This window comes from Heptranchias perlo, chromosome 11, assembly GCF_035084215.1.
Source record: "Heptranchias perlo isolate sHepPer1 chromosome 11, sHepPer1.hap1, whole genome shotgun sequence".
Taxonomy (NCBI): domain Eukaryota; kingdom Metazoa; phylum Chordata; class Chondrichthyes; order Hexanchiformes; family Hexanchidae; genus Heptranchias; species Heptranchias perlo.
Window position 1 is genome coordinate 52,032,612 of NC_090335.1, and position 17,892 is coordinate 52,050,503.

The window sequence follows — 17,892 nt, forward strand, 5'->3', positions numbered from 1 at the left end:
GCTACACGGAAAGCACGTTTCAGGAGGTGGTCACCCCATAGCTTAAGAGTGTGCAGGCAGAGAGTGACTGGGTAACTGCCAGACAGACAAGGAGGACCAGGCAGGTAGTGCAGGAATCCCCTGAGTGCTTCTCGCTCTCTAACCGGTATTGAATACTAGTGAGGGAAGAGGGTTCCTCTGGGGATTGCAGCCAGAGCCAAGTCCATAGCACCATGAGTGGCTCAGCTGTACGGGGTAGAGGGGGAGGGGGGTGCGGAGGAGAAAGGTCAGGATAGTGATAGGGGATTCAATAGTTAGGGGAACAGACAGGTGTTTCTGCGGCCGCAGACGTGATTCCAGGATGGTATGTTGCTTCCCTGGTGCCAGGGTCAAGGATGTCACTGAGTGGCTGCAGAACATTCTGAGGGAGGACGGTGAACAGCCAGAGGTTGTGGTTCTTATTGGTTCCAATGAAATAGGTAGAAAGAGGGATGAGGTCCTGCAGGCAGATTTTAAGGAGCTGGGAAAAGAATTAGTAAGCAGGACCTCAAAAAGGTAATAATCTCTGGATTACTCCCAGTGCCACACGCTAATGAGTATAGAAATAGGAAGACAGAGCAGATGAATGCGTGGCTGCAGAGATGGTGCAGGAGGGAGGGCTTTAGATTCCTGGGGCATTGGGACCAGTTCTGGGGGAGGTAGGACCTGTACCAGCCGGACGGGTTGCACCTCAACAGAACCGGGACCAATATCCTTGTGGGGAGGTTTGCTAGTGCTGAAGGGGAGGGTTTAAGCTAGCTTGGCAGAGGGATGGGAACATGAGTGTTGAATCAGATGGGAGAGAAGTAGAACTGGAAATGGAAGGCAGAAAATTAGTAAGCGAATTTGGAAGGCAGAGGAAACAAAGGTTAGAAAATAAACAACAAAAGGAGTTTGGCAGTGCTTAATAGTATATATCTCAATGCAAGGAGTCTAGTGAATGAGGCAGATGAGCTGAGGCCACAGATAGACACATGGAAGTATGATAGCTTTTACAGAAACATTGTTTAAAGAGGGGCAGCTCAACGTTTCTAGTTTCAAGGATTTCAGACCTTGGGGATAAAAAGGAGGGGGGGGGGGTGCAATTTTGGTTAAAGAAACAATTACAGCTGTGAGGAGGGATGATACTTCAGAAGGATCAACAAATGAGGCCATATGGGTTGAGCTAAGGAACAAAAAAGGGGCAGTCATGCCACTGGGAGTATACTAAAGACCCCCAAATAGAGGGAGCGAGAAGAGCAAATATGTAGGCAAATTTCCGAGGAGGGCAAAAAGAATAGGGCAGTAATAGTAGGGGATTTCAACTACCCTAATAGTAACTGGGATACAAACAGTCTGAAAGGTATATAGAGGGCTCAAAATTTTTAAAATGCATTCAGGAGAACTTTTTTAGCCAGTATGTAGTAAGCCCACCAAGAGAGGGGGCAGTTCTGGATTTAGTTTTATGAAATGAAGCTGGGCAGGTGGAAGGAGTAGCAGTGGGAGAGCATTTTGGTGGTAGTGATCATAATTCAGATTTAGCATAGTTATGGAAAAGAACAAAGGTAGAACAGGAGTTAAAGTTCTCAACTGGGGAAAGGCCAATTTTACTACGTGAAGTGATTTAGCAAAAGTGGACTGGAAACAGCTACTTGAAGGTAAATCAACGTCAGAGCAGTGGGAAGCATTCAAGGGGGAGATTCAAGGGTTTCAGAGTAAACATGTTCCCACAAAGAAAAAGGGTGGGACTCCCAAATCTAGAGCCCCCTGATGACCAGGAGCATACAGGGTAAGATAAGGCAGAAAAGGGAAACTTATGTCAGATACCAAGAACTCAATTCTGCAGAAAGCCTAGGAGTACAGAAAGTGCAGGGGTGAAATTAAAAAGGAAATTAGTAAAGCAAAGAGAGGGCATGAAAAAATATTGGTAAGTAAAATCAAAGAAACCCCAAAGACATTTTATAAATACATTAGGAGCAAGAGGATAATTATGTAAAGAGTAGGACCTAGTAGAGTCCAAAAAGGTAACCTATGTGTGGAGGCAGCAGATTTTGTTATGTTTCTTAATGAATACTTTGGGTCTGTCTTCACAAAAGAGAGGGATGATGCAGAGATTGTAGTTAAGGAGGAGGAGTGTGAAATGTTGGATGGGATAAACATAGTGAGAGAGGAAGTATTGAGTGGATTAGCATCTTTGAAAGTAGATAAATCACCAGGCTTGGATGAAATGTGTCCCAGGTTGTTAAAAAAAGCAAGGGAGGAAATAACGGAGGCTCTGACCATCATTTTCCAATCTTTCCTGGATAGAGGTGTGATGCTGGAGGGCTGGAAGACTGCTTACGTTATACCGTTGTTTAAAAAGGGAGCGAGGGATAGACCAAGTAATTACAGGCCAGTCAGTCTAAACTCAGTGGTGGACAAATTATTGTAATCAATTCTGGGGGGCAGGATAAACAGTCACTTAGAAAGGCACAGATTAATCAAGGACAGTCAGCATGGATTTGTTAAGGGGAGGTAGTGTCTGACTAACTCGATTGAATTTTTTGAGGCGGTAACAAGGAGGGTCGACGAGAGTAGTGGGTTTGATGTAGTCTACATGGATTTTAGCAAGGCTTCTGAAAAGATCCCACATGGCAGACTGGTCAAAAAAGTACAAGCCCATGGGATCCAAGGGAAAGTGGCTAGTTGGATCCAAAATTGGCTAAGTGGCAGGAAGCAAAGGATAATGGTTAATGGGTGTTTTTGTGCCTGGAAGGCTGTTTCCGGTGGTGTTTCACAGGGCTCAGTATTAGGTCCCTTACTTTTTGTGGTATATATTAATGATTTGGACTTAAATGTAGGGGGCATGATTAAGGAGTTTGCAGATGATATAAAAATTGGCTGTGTGATTGATAGTGAGGAGGAAAGCTGTAGATTGCAGGAACATATCAGTGGACTGGTCAGGTGGGCAGAAAAGTGGCAAACGGAATTCAATCCAGAGAAGTGTGAGGTAATGCATTTGGGGAGGGCAAACAAGGCAAGGGAGTACACAATAAATGGGAGGCTATTGAGAGATGTAGAGGAACAGAGGGAGCTTGGAGTGCATGTCCACAGATCCCTGAAGGTAGCAGGACAAGTAGATAAAGTGGTTAAGATGGCATATGGAATACTTTCTTTTATTAGCCGAGGCACAGACTATAAGGGCAGGGAGTTTATGCTAGAACTGTATAAAACATTGGTTAGGCCACAGCTAGAGTACTACGTACAGTTCTGGTCACCACATTACAGGAAAGATGTGATTGCACTAGAGAGGGTACAGAGGAGATTTACGAGGAGGTTGCCAGGACTGGAGAATTTTAGCTATGAGGAATGATTGGATAGGCTGGGGTTGTTTTCTTTGGAACAGAGGAGGCTGAGGGGAGATTTAATTGGGGTGTATAAAATTATGAGGGGCCTAGATAGACCTATTTCCCTTAGCAGAGAAGTCAATAACCAGGGGCATAGATTTAAAGTAATTGGTAGAACGTTAAGAGAGATGAGGAGAATTTTTTTCACCCAGAGGGTGGTGCTGGTGTGGAACTCACTGCCTGAAAGGGTGGTAGAGGCAGAAACCCTCATCGCATTTAAAAAGTACGTGGATATTCACTTGAAATGCCGTAACCTACAGAGCTACGGACCAAGAGCTGGAAAGTGGGATTAGGCTGGATAGCTTTTTCAGCCGGCACAGATATGATGGGCTGAATAGCCTCCTTCTGTGCTGTAAATTTCTATGATTTTGTGTGAAGTTTGGTTTGTTTTGGGTTTTTTTACTCCAGGTGTTTTTCTTGGGTCCAGCATCTCAGACCACTCCTGTAGATGGGCTCGCTCTCCCTATGATTCAGTGTGCCTTTATCTGTATTTGTAGCGAGCCCAGGAATCAAACTAAAACTCTTGTCTATTTATTTCAGATTACTGGTAAATCACATGACCTCATGTGGAGCTCGATTTTAAAAGGGCGGTGGGGTCAATGGGTGCACGGCAAATGCGAATAATAAAAACTTACTATACCCCACACACTCACAACTTAATTGATGCCCCTTAACCTTGTTTCTGTCTGATAGCTGTGCAGCGGGTGGACTGTGCACCCACATGACAGGCTGTCAGCTGGAACATCAAGATTTAAAGGGCCTTTGCTCCAATGGATTTTGCTGGAACAAAGAGCAAGACGACCCAATGGAGCAGCACAGGGGCAAGGCTGCTTCAAGATTCAGCGATGCCTCACTTCAAGTGCTACTGGCTAGGGTGAGAAAGAGGAGGGAGCTATTTTAGCTGGCCAACAGGAGGAAGCGCTCTGCCACCAAGAAGGCCTGGCTCGAGGTGGCAGAGGAGGTCACCAGCATTAGCAACATCTGCCGCACTTGGGTCCAGTGCTGGATGTGTTTCAATGTCCTAACTAGATCAGCAAAAGTGTGTAGACTTACTGATTCTCCATTCTCCTGCATTCAGTGTTGCACATCACCCACCCCCCACCCCGCCAACTCATTCTGCACTGCCACGACTACTCCATCACATCACTCCTCACATCCACTTAAAGCTCATCCTCAACTTACCTTCACTTCCTGAGCATTTCCTCACCTCCCCTTTTGTGACCCCACCACTACCACTCACCCCAATCCTGATCCAATGTGATGTCTCTGTCTGATACTCACCCCCCCGATGCACCTCTTTCACGGTCAGCCTCACCCAATGCAATGCATTCATTGGCTGACCACTTCACCATCACTCACTCACATGCCTGTATTTTATTTCCTTCTAGAAGAGCACGCAAAATGCACGCGACAGGGCGAGGACTGGAGGGGGGCCACAATAAATAGTGGTCCTCACAGAAATGCAAGAAGAGGCCCTGGAGATCAGCTACGCCCTCGAGTGCCCGTCCGTCGGGGACGCCGAGACTGGCACCCCACAAACGTCTGGTGACACAAATTTAACAATTCATGTTGTCTGTGATGAATGTTGTTAACAATGCTTGGCATGTTGAACACCTCACTATGCTGATCGCAACATGACACATCTGTGATGATGGTTAATATTGCCTTCTGTTCTCTTACAGGCCTTTCAACGACTGCAGTGACGGGAGAGGGCGATTCCTCAGAGGAGTTCCCGGCCTCGGAGGGCGCACCGTCACATCTTAGTGAGCCATCCACCAGCGCAGATATTCACACCACAGTGGGTCCTAGTAGTCAGTTTGTTGGGTTGGCACCTGGTGAGTCACCACACACAAGTAAGCATGAGGAGACACTGGTGGCAGGGGCAGCTGTGGAGAGTCTGCATTGGTTGGCACACTCCTCTCCAGACTCTGCTCAGCTGGACGCAGATGCTAAACCCCGGGGGGGCCATCCTTTAAAAGGAGAATGATCGAGGGAGAGCAGCACAATTGCGAGGTACTGGAACAGGTGCCACTCACACTCTCCACAATAGTGCAGAGGATGGAGCAGTCCAACTCCTGCACGAGTGAAATGCTGGCACAGGTACGTGAAGGAATCTCTGAGATAGTGTCACAGGGATGTGAGCAACTGTCTGAGATAGTGTCGCACGTAACTGCTGAAGTGTCTGAGATAGTGTTGCAGGCAAGTGCAGAAATGTCTGCGATGGAGAGGCGGCTCATTCTCCCTGGCATGGGAAACACATTGAGGCAGCGGTGACATCGCTTGCCTTCACTCTTAATTAGATTTATGTACACTTCAAGCACTTTAAGTACTTGAATTCCTTGTTTAAATATCATCCCGCCGGCACTTCCAAGTTTGGGAATGGCGCGCGCACCCAGGTGACTCTGGGTCGTACGCGTTCTTAGGCATGTTGGAGCCGGGATTTCTGCCCGCTCCTGGAAATCCCGATTGTCTTCGCCCACCCCCCGCACCCACAGCTCCGTTTTAAAATCCAGCTCATGATCTTCCTTGACTTTGGAAGGCAGTGGAATAAACACTTTTATTAAGTCATGACTTAGGTTATAAATTGCCAAACAAATTCATTAAATAGTAAATGGACAAGTAAACAGTAGCAATAACATATTATAGAGTTACAGTAGTTACTGGCTCAACTATCCCTCTTCAAAAGATAGAAAATAACAGACTTTAATGTGAAATAGACCTGGGCACAAGATTCCTGAATATTGAAGTAAAAAGCCGGTCGGTATCAGTAAAAGTGATCAATGAAGCTGTCGGATTGTTGTAAAAACCCAACTGGTTCACTAATGTCCTTCAGGGAAGGAAACCTGCCGTCCTTACCCGATCTGGCCTATATGTGACACCAGCATGGTTGACTCAACTGCTCTTTGAAGTGGCTTAGCATGCCACTCGGCATATATCAAAACAGGGCAACTAGGGATGAGGAATAAATGCCAGCCTTGCCAGCGATGCCCACATCCCAAGAATGAATGTGGTAGTTCACTGCTCACCTCGCATAGCGTCTCTCTGGACTATCTAGACCTCTCTAATGGCTTCAGATGGACTAATTAACTGGATAAAAGCGAGTAGAAATATACTTTCAAGGAAATTTAAATATGTATCTCAACCTTAAGTAGAGCTGCCAATCGGACATACATTCAAAAAAAAATCCACAGGATGTTTGCATTTGAATTGAATGGCTTGGTCCCTTCCATGAACACCTGTTACAGACATGATGGCCTGATTTTGCTCTTCAGTGCTCCAGGCATACACTGGAAGTACATATCAGCAAATTCTGCACTTCCAGCTTGTGATTTTCTGATCATTAGAATTACCCAATATACATGCCAGGTGTATGCTAGACACACTGAGTAGGCCTTCCTATTCTGAGGCTAAGAGCTGGGCCATTTTCTGTGAGCGAATCTGGTTTTTAACCCTATATGTACCATGATAAACAAATAGGCCAATAACATGATACATCATAAACAAAATGATCACCATTTGTGTCACAGAATGCTTAATTTTTGTTACCTTTTATCTACAGATCTAAGTCAGTTCTAAATGGTTAAGAACTGGTGTGAATCCCACCTAAGGGACCAAGTGCTAACTGCACGAAATACTCTGGGGTAAGTGTATTACCATAATTATTCACAGCACCAGGTGCAGGCTCAGTCAGGTCTCGGGAGGACGCTAGAGGGGCGATTTTAACCCTGCCCGCTCAGCGGAAGTGAGTGCATAGTTAAATGCCCTTGACATCAAGGCAGCATTTGACAGAGTATGGCACCAAGGAGCCCTAGTAAAATTGAAGTCAATGGGAATCAGGGGGAAAACTCTCCAGTGGCTGGAGTCATACCTAGCACAAAGGAAGATGGTAGTGGTTGTTGGAGGCCAATCATCTCAGCCCCAGGACATTGCTGCAGGAGTACCTCAGGGCAGTGTCCTAGGCCCAACCATCTTCAGCTGCTTCATCAATGACCTTCCCTCCATCATAAGGTCAGAAATGGGGATGTTCGCTGATGATTGCACAGTGTTCAGTTCCATTTGCAACCCCTCAAATAATGAAGCAGTCCGAGCCCGCATGCAGCAAGACCTGGACAACATCCAGGTTTGGGCTCATAAGTGGCAAGTAGCATTCGCACCAGACAAGTGCCAGGCAATGACCATCTCCAACAAGAGAGAGTCTAACCGCCTCTACCACCTAGAAGGACAAGGGCAGCAGGCACATGGGAACACCACCACCTGCACATTCCCCTCCAAGTCACACACCATCCTGAATTGGAAATATATCGCCATTGGGTCAAAATCCTGGAACTCCCTTCCTAACAGCACTGTGAAAGAACCTTCACCACACGGACTGCAGCGGTTCAAGAAGGCGGCTCACCACCACCTTCTCGAGGGCAATTAGGGATGGGCAATAAATGCTGGCCTTGCCAGCGACGCCCACATCCTATAAACGTATATATAAAAAATTTTTTTTAAATCACCCATTGGACTCACCCGCCAATGTCCCACAGGGATTCCCCAGGCTCCAATTTTTGCCTGCTTTTCTGAGCAGGCAAGATGGACATCCCCCTTCTTTAAATATGCAGATCGGACTCTGATGACATAATTGGGGCCCGACTGTTATTTTAACTGTGGGCCTGTGGCTTTCCTAAGTAATTCCTAAATAATTATGCTAATGAACTTACACCAGAGAATTGTGTGCTTTTAGCACCTGACCTCTCAGCTGGGATTCACATCAGTTCTTAACCATGTGTATTCAATGTCCACGTCACTTCCCATGGATAATCCTGGAAAGTGTGACAGGCCCAGGGAACCAGTGGAACGGCACCTGCCCAATCTTCTACCATTGCCCAAGGGAAGTCCTGGAATAACTCCAAAGGAACATCTCTTCTCTAAACTCACTAGATCATAAGAAAAATAGACATTTTAGAGATAAAGGCCTAAAAGATCACAAGAAAATGAACACACAATCCTACGACCTTGGATGTATTGCAACTAGACTACAAGAGCAGATCCTTCAGACATGGACCTGTTAGATCACCAAGAAACAATACACCTCAAGGACACCGTTCAACTATATCACCATCACCAAAAGAAGTAATGCGCACAGACCCAGTAGCTCACAAAGGAAAATACATGCCTCCAACACAGACTCATTGGACCACCAGGGGAAATGGTCAAATATTTAATAAATAGAATGAAGCACCTACAGTTTCAGTTGCTTCCCTCTGGCTTTTGCATATCCAAATGTGTGGGGTGTTTTGCCTGTCTCTCAGCATGCATGTGCAAAATGGGCACAAGGCAATCAAGTAGGATGCACTGCTGTTCATATACACTGCCATTCTTTTAGCCCAGGTAAAATGACTGGTGTAATTGGAGTGTAAACAAAAGATCTGTAATGGAGTGACGATGTCACTACATTGCTGATTGCATCTACTAAAAATATGAAATCACCATCATCATTTATTAAATTTATACGAACATACAAAAATGACGGACGAGAAAAGACCCATTGGTCCATCTAACCTGTCCTATATAGTTGTGATGCCCTATGCATCATGATACAGACACTCCCACCCTCCCGGAGCCATGTAATCTCCTGGTTAAAAACCCAGGTCAATTGGGGACAAAAATCTGGAAAATTATAATAACCTAAAAACTGAGCTCCCCTCGTGACTCCACTGAGTTTGAAATTCCTCTGTGTGCTGTTTTTTCCCCATTGGTTAATACATTTGCATCAAGTTCCTGTGTATGCTATTTTAACTAAGTTGTTAACCCATTTAAAATAAACAGGTTAAAATAATACAAACAGAAATTTCAACTCTATGCTGTGGCAACGAACTGTGCAAATCAGGAAGCTCCCAGGTTTGATCCCTGCTCCATGATAGGCCACAACTGCTTTTTACTGATGCATAACTATTTCCTTAACAATCAATCGTTCACCACATGATGCTGTGAGTTTTGATCAAACACAGCAGTAAAATAACTAAGTACATAAAGATTTCAATGTTTTTGCCTGGTTTGCTAAATCAGGGCTGTGGTTCAAACCACACTAACAAACTCATAGTGAGATGCCCTCAACACTCAGCGAGTGGCATTGTTTTTGTTGGATACATCAAGGCCGAGCCGCAAGAAAGTACTGGTATTGGCCACTTCATCGTTTGAATCCTCTTTCACACTAGGTGGTCAAAAATAGCATCATGGTGTACTTTCAGTTGGTTGAGAACAGTTTTCAGCCGACAGTTTTTAATTCTAGTAGTTACACATATATATGAGTTTATATGAACTTCCTAGTGGCAGTGAAATCAGGCTGAGCTGAGCTTAGTGTACTTATGGGAACCAGATGAATACATTTTAGAAAATTATGATGTAGATGAAAATGAATACTATCACTGGCCACCTAACAACTGAGACTTAATTTTACATTCATTGTAGTTCTGTAGGAACAGGACAGCACAACAAACTGGTAAACTTACTGCAATGCACAGGCATGTGGGTGCACCCTTCTCCGTCACAGCACACTCCCTCCCCGCACCGCAGAACACATTGGCGCAAATCTTGGACTTGCTTTTCATTTCCTGTGGTAAAAAATAAACAACCATCCAGTGAGTCACAGTAATTCTGCAAAGTGTGAACATTACATTTAAAAACAAGAAGTTTTGTTTCCAAAGATTTTCGCCAGTTTAATTGAACACTTGCTGTGTTAACATTTTCATGCTAAATTTCCATAATCAGGTATCAGGAGCCGGTTACGGTGGGGGAATCTTAATTAACATAGGCCTAGAAATTCCATGGATGAGTTGTGCCACTTTTATGCCAATAGAGAATAAGTTGCACCTGTTGATGAACTGGAGCGATATTTACACCAGAATTTTGTGGATCAGCTTATTTGCATATCCAATGGAGTAGTGATTTGCATAAAACCCATATAAGATAGAAACAAAAGAAGTTAAATTTATATAGCACCTTTCACAACCTCAGGACACCACAAAGCGCTTTACAGCAAATGAAGTACTTTTGAAGTATAAAATGGAGAAAAGCAATTATTACTCCAAAAGTGAATCAGGAAACTACAGACTAGTGAGTTTAATGTCCATTGTGAGTAAAGTTATGGAAGCCCTTAAAAGATAAAATCATGGAGCACCTGGATCAAAATAAAATCATAAAAGATAACCAATATGGGTTCATGAAGGGGATGTCTTGCCAATCGAATGCACTGGTTTTCTTTGAGGGTGTTATAAAGGAGCTCGATAGGGGTAAGGCAGTGGATGTGGTGTACTTGGATTTCAGTGAGGTCTTTGATAAGGTTTCTCTGGAAAGACTGGTACTAAAAATAAAGGAAGCGGGAATCAGTGGAAATATTTTACAATGGATAGATACTTGGTGGACTGATAGAACCCAGAGGGTAGTGGTACAGGGATTGTCATCAGTCTGGGAGAATGCTACCAGTGCGGTTCCCAAAGCTTTCCACCACTAGGGATTTTCCTCGACTCATGTTTGGGTCTGTTGTAGACTAATTGATAGAACAATAATGGAGTTATTGACTAATCATAGCAATCAATCTCTATCATGCGACTACCAGGTTGGTAGAAGGTGAACTAGATGGATCTTGGTCTTTTTTTGTCTGGCAACTCACATGTGCAACAACAAGCTGGGGGAGCAGGAGATAAGTCGGGAACAATGCTTGGCTCAGTCAGTTGACTGTCAGCTACTTTGACTGGATGTCACATGACTGTTCTTGTGCCACTTTACAAGAATGTTTAACACATCAGAACTTGGTTGAATCAGCCAAACAAGGGACAAGAGCATGATACAGAGGTAGAAAAGGTTTCACAACTTGAGTCTGACCTGCAAACCCTCCTCAATGAAACAGAACGTTGGGTGTCCGTGGCAACAATCTTGTCAAAGGATCACTATGTGGAGGGAGGTGGAACTGGCAGAGTTCCAACCCTCTCATTCCCAGGGCTGCAGACCATGGTAGCTGCAATGCAATCCTGCTGTCTCTTTCAGTATCCGATAGCAACCATTAGACCAGCCATCCTGCTAGTCAGTGGGGACCTGCTTGATACTGCCCTCTCTCAAGACAAATGTAAGGAATCTTACAACACCAGGTTTAGTCCAACAGTTTTATATGAAAATCACAAGCTTTCGGAGGCTTTCTCCTTCGTCAGGTGAGTGTGGGATTCCATGAAGGTTACCGCATATATAGTCAGAGAACAATGCCTGGTGATTACAGATAATATTTCCAACTGCCCGTTATCAAGGGAGAAGGAGGTAAGGCACTCGTGCCAAAGGGAGAATGTGCTGAGCAGAAGACTTCAGTGATGAGGTGTGCTCTACTGCTCTTTGCAGCAGCCATCACTGAGTAATGCTTTACTTCATGTACCTCTGCCTCCAAAGCAGCTAGGGTCACTTCTCCAGATTTGTCCAAGGCCACGCCTTTTCATATGGTGAAGATGTGCAGGGCCCAGCAGGCTACAACTATGTCACAAACTACAATATGCTGCAAATTCCATTCCATCCTGACTAGGGAGCAAAAGCAAAATTCCTTTCGTGAGATTATTATTCATGGGAGCAAGGGGAGGCTTTGTCATTCAGAAGGCCAAATTTTGCTTTTCCCCAGTATTATTAGGTTTTCAACACTAGATGGCAGCAAAAGACCTAACAGCAACACAGAGCAGTTTTTGTTCAGCATTAAAAGCACAAACTGGTGATGAAACCAGACATGATCCAGACATTCAAAGCTGCTGTGGTGAATGAATATAGAACAACATGGGGCATTGCAAATGTGGAATCCAGAGCAGAAACAAAAAAAAACAATGCAACAGTTTTTCACAATAGATTGTAAAGGGTGTAAAACAATCACTATTTCCAAGAAGAAAAGACACCAATTATAGGAACATAGGAACAGGAGTAGGCCATTCAGTCCCTCAAGCTTGTTCCACCATCCAATTAGATCATGGCTGATCTGTATCTTAACTCCATCTACCCGCCTACGTTCCATAATCCTTAATACTCTTGCCTAGCAAAAATATGACATTACATTACAAGAACCAATGGGCATGAATTCTGTAAAAATGTGTTATCTAGAACCTAATGCAAGTAATTTCAATGTGCTGGCAAGAAAGGCACGAAACAGTACTAGACTCATACAATCTCCCTTAAAGATGAGATACAATTTGAACTCCGGCCCAAGGTAACTCTTTTGGGACTGTATTTCTTTGGGAACACAAAGAACACTTTAGGACTACAAAATTTGGAACTCACTCCAACCAATTTAAACACTTAACATTTGGCTCTAAACTTATTCAGCAATGGGAAGTAACCCAATGATTCTGGAGCCACAAATGTAAGAATCTTAGCTCATCAGTAATAATAATAATCAAAAAAGAACTTTTGAACAATTCCATGATCTATATATTGGGCTAAAAGGTTGATGTATCCCTCCTATTTTTTTTAAGGTAACTTCCTTCCTCTACATCTCTCTCCACCCGACTGTTCCTTGAGTTGGGAGTGGAAGCAAGTATCCTGCCTCTACTCCAGTGCTAAAGCTGCTCTATAACCAGAAGATAGAAGCTGTCGATTTGACTCGATGGTCCATCAGTGTTCTTCAGCGCATGCTCAACTGAGATCAGAAGCATATCATGCAGTGAAGTATAAGCATTAATATTTTTCACACCACACCAGTGATCCACTAACCTGCTACTTCTACACCGCACTACACACCATCGCGTTAACATGACCTTATCACACAGTCTGTTATTACGAATACCATACCACACCACAGTGACACACCGGCCTACTGTTACCATTACCATACAAACATATGAATTAAGAGCAGGAGTAGGCCATTCGGCCCCTCAAGCCTGCTCTGCCATTTGATAAGATCATGGCTGATCTGATTATGAGCTCAACCCTACTTTCCTGTCTACCTACTATAACCTTTGACTCCCTTGTTAATCAGGAATCTAACTAACTCAGCCTTAAAAATATTCAATGACCCTGCCTCCACTGCTCTCTGGGGAAGGGAGTTCCACAGACTGATGACCCTCCGAGAGAAAACATTTCTCATCTCCCTCTTAAATGGGAGACCCCTTATTTTTAAACTGTGGCCCTTAGTTCTAGCCTCTCCCACAAGGGGAAACATCCCCTCAGCATCTACCCCTTCTAGTCCCCTAGGATCTTATATGTTTCAATAAGATCACCTCTCATTCTTCTAAACTCTGGTGCATACAGGCCCAACTTGTCCAACCTTCCCTCATACGATAACCCCCTCATCTCAGGAATCAGTCAAGTGAACCTTCTCTGAACCACCTCCAAAGCAATTATGTCCTTTCTTAAATAAAGAGACCAAAACATCTATTCTAGATGTGGTCTCACCAATGCCCTGTACGACTGTATCAAAACATCTCTACTTTTATATTCCATTCCCCTTGCAATAAATGACAACATTCCATTTGCCTTCCTAATCACTTGCTGTACCTCTATACTAATTTTTTGTGATTCATGTACTAGGACACTCAGATCCCTCTGTACCTCAGAGTTCTGCAATCTCTCTCCATTTAAATAATATATTGCTTTTCTATTCCTCCTGCCAAAGTGCACAAGTTCACATTTCCCACATTATACTCCATCTGCCAAATTTTTGCCTATTCATTTAACCTATCTGTATCCCTTTGCAGACTCCTCATGTCCTCTTCACAACTTACTTTCCTACCTACCTTTGTGTCATCAGCAAATTTAGCAACCATACATTCGGTCCCTTCATCCAAGTCATTGATATAGATTGTAAATAGTTGAGGCCCAAGCACTGATCCCTGCGGTACTCCACTCGTCACATCTTGCCAACCTGAAAATGACCCATTTATACCTACTCTCTGTTTCCTGTTAGCTAACGAATCCTTTATCCATGCTAATATATTACCCTCTACACCATGAGCTCTTATTTTGTGTAGTAGCCTTTGATGTGGCACCTTGTCAAAAGCCTTCTGGAAATCCAAGTACACCACATCCACAGGATCCCCTTTATCCATACCGCACACCATGGTGATATGCCAGCCTGCTGTTACTATTAACAGAACCACACCAACCTGCTGTTACTATTAACAGCAGGTTGGTGTGGTTCTGTTAATAGTAACAGCAGTAACCTGCTGCTACCACACCATGCCCTGATACACCTGTTGCACCAATTAAATGCTTTGAAACGTACAAGTTTAACGTGCAGATAAAAGGGAGTCATTTCTGGAGTATACAAATGACCAAACCCTGTTATATAGAACAAGTCTGGACAATCCAACAAGAACTTGCATTTACGTAGCGCCTTTAACATAGGAAAACGTCCAAGGCGCTTCACAGGAGCGTAATCAGACAAAAACTGAAACCGAGCCAAAGGAGATATTAGATAGAGTGACTATAAGTTTGGTCAAAGAGGTAGGTATTAAGGACAGACTTCAAAAGGAACAGAAAGAGATGGAGAGGTTTAAGGACGGATTTCACTAGAAAGCTGAAGGCACGGCCACCAACGGTGGGGTGAAGGGAATGGGAAACGCACAAGAGGCCAGAGCTGGAGGAACGCAGAGTTCTTGGAGGGTTGTAGGGCTGGAGGAGGTTACATAGATAGGGAGGGGCGAGGCATTGGAGAGATTTGAAAACAAGGATGAGAATTTTTTTTTAAAATATCGAGGCATTGGTGAATCAGGAGTCAATGTTGATCAATGAGCAAGTGGGAATGGTACTGGTAAGGATAAAGTGTTTCTTACAACTGGAATCACTGTACCACTTCTATGTAATGAGTGGGCAGTAGAATTTGATTGTACCAAAGATTGCCACAAATACACTTAGTTCAGGCAGGATTGCGTTCACGAGGAAGACTGGGCCACTGAGCTCAGTAATGGGAAATAACGATGTGTTCAGTCTCTAGGTGGCAATGTTGAAACACTATTTCAGTGCTCACAGCAGGACTCTTAACCCCCTACAGCAGGCTACTTGCAGCAATCACCACCATCACATTCTTATAGCCAATTATATCCTAGCTTTTAATTTTACAAGCTCTACCCAGTTCTTCCATGGTGTGTCCCAGCTGGTGCCAGTTATATTCTATCTGCAGTGCTTGCTGCTGTTATTCCAGCAAACATCTGGAGTGCCCACTTTATAAAATGTTATCAATATAAAATGAGCCAAAGTATAAAACCTGGTGTATTTTGGCTAATGCATTTCAAGTTATCCCTAGTCGACATTTACTTCGGCAAAGTTGAAAAAGTGTACAATCAGACATGTTCTACTTAGATCAGAGTTCCTATAAGCTCCAGGGCTAATTTGTAGTTCGTAGACTGATTTATGGAGTAATTGAGTCAAAGAACTGAAATCACTTAAAAATACATTTTAAACAAAATTGAATAGCATTTGAAAACACTGGCTTGAGGTGACTGTGACAGAACAAGGTTAAAAAATTGTCTTATATATATTTCTTCCTTTACATATATATAGGGAATTAAGGCAAATGAATTTTCTGAACTTGCTAGCGTTAAAATGAAAACTGTTTTTTTTCACTCAAGACTATTAGCTGAGAATTAAGGCACGTGGCTCAATTTTAAAATCAAATTGCGGGTGCGTTGGGGACGGGAGGGCTACGAAAATCCCGAGCGGGTTCGGAAGCCAGCTCCAACCAGCCGACTTCTGGGGTTGCCACACACCCACCTCTGTGCACGCACGCTTCACGAATCTGGAAATCCTGCCGGCAATTAAAGCCAGTGGGATGACAGTTGAAGAACCAAATGTACCTCACTGAGGTGCTTAAGGTACTTTATTTCTGACGTAATAATCGTTAAAACGATTTTAAACTTACCTGGGCGGCTTTCCCACAGCTTCCGATTCACGCTTGTGAAACCAAGCGTGAAGGGCCGGATCAGGCAAAAATAAACGAAGTAATGAAATGAAAAACCACTGCACAAAGTTAAAAAACAAAATAAACCTACCTTTCCACCCTCCTTCTCCGATGTCCCTCTCAGCCCCCAATGTCTCCCTCTCTGATCTCCCCCTCTCCCCCCACCGATCTTCCCCACTGCCCTCCCGATCTTCCATTCTCCCCCCCAATCTTCAACACCCTCCACTCTGTTCCATCACTAATGTCTCTCTCTTTTTCTCTCCCCCCGGCAATGCAGCTCCTGTCAGCAGCCAGCCTGTCAATCAAAATTGAGCTCACAATGTCTGTCAGAGATCAGGCCCGGTTGTTCGAGCTGGTAACTGATTAGATAAGGAGGGTTAATACATAGTATTAAAATAAGTGATCAGAACATCTAGTTTACTGTGTTTGGATGAAGGGGCAGGCACACATTATATCAGGATTAGCATTTCCTGGTTACCACAGGCACTAGGTGTCACTGCTTACTAACATTGTTTGCTACCATTGTGTTTTTGTTCTGATTTTGATTGACAGTTTGTAGCTAGAAGCTGCCTGAACCTAGGAATTAATACAAGAGCTGTTGGCAATTGCTTTAATTCACATGATTCAACGATTCACTCCACGTTGCAGCTGTGAGCCAGAACTCCACAGTGCCTTGAAGCCTATGTATGACTTACAACCTCAATAAACAATTTGATGAAAGGACTCAAAGGGGTCCATTTTTGTATTCACTGCATGGCCGGTGGATTGCCTGCCCATTATAGAATCTGCTCGATTTTCATTCCATTGATTTATTCTTTCTTAATTTTAATAAGCAACAAATTAGTTGTTGTTATTCTGAGCTAGACAATCTGGCAGCATGTGTTTTAAATCAGTTCGGAGGGTTATGGAGCACACGGGTAGTTGTGCTATTACCAGTGCATCCCAAAAGGTAAAACGGTTCATTCTTCACCCTGCAGCATCCTATTGAAAGAACATAGGGATTATTACCCTGACAAGAATATTTATCACCAGACAAATCCTTAAACCTTTCACCGTAATTCCTCGTCAAAGAACCATCTGGGGTTTACCACCCGTTCTACGCCTAGGAGTTAATGATTCCTAAATTTGGCTTGCTAAACAGTTTTACATCAACCAGTTTCGATTATATTGGCATTTATACCTTCCATCAGGGACTGCACAAGCCACTAAGAAAATGAATTAATTCTGTCTTGTCAATTATCAATGAACTCAGACAAAGACATGAACTAACAACAACAACAACTTGAATTTATGTAGTGCCTTTAACATAATAAAAACGTCCCAAGGCGCTTCACAGAAACGTTATCAGACAAAATTTGACATAGAGCCACATAGAGAGATATTAGGACAGGTGACCAAAAGCTTGGTCAAAGAAGTAGGTATTAAGGAGCACCTTAAAGGAGGAGAGAGAGGTAGAGAGGCGGAGAGGTTTAGGGAGGGAATTCCAGCGCTTAGGGCCGAGGCAGCTGAAGGCACGGCCGCCAATGGTGGAGGGATAAAATCGGGGATGTGCAAGAGGCAATAATTGGAGGAGCGCAGAGATCTCGGAGGGTTTTACGGCTGGAGGAG

At 43.8% G+C, this 17,892-nt stretch overlaps 1 protein-coding gene across 2 annotated transcripts in view; it reads right to left on the reverse strand.

Moving 5' to 3' along the window:
* Positions 1 to 17,892, reverse strand: part of fstl1b (follistatin-like 1b) — a 587,712-nt gene that overhangs the window by 25,450 nt on the left and 544,370 nt on the right. For both annotated transcript variants that reach the window (XM_067993032.1, XM_067993031.1), the window contains exon 3: positions 9,878 to 9,979. In XM_067993032.1, the coding sequence (XP_067849133.1) occupies positions 9,878 to 9,979 (102 nt within the window). The remainder of the gene's footprint in view (positions 1 to 9,877; positions 9,980 to 17,892) is intronic.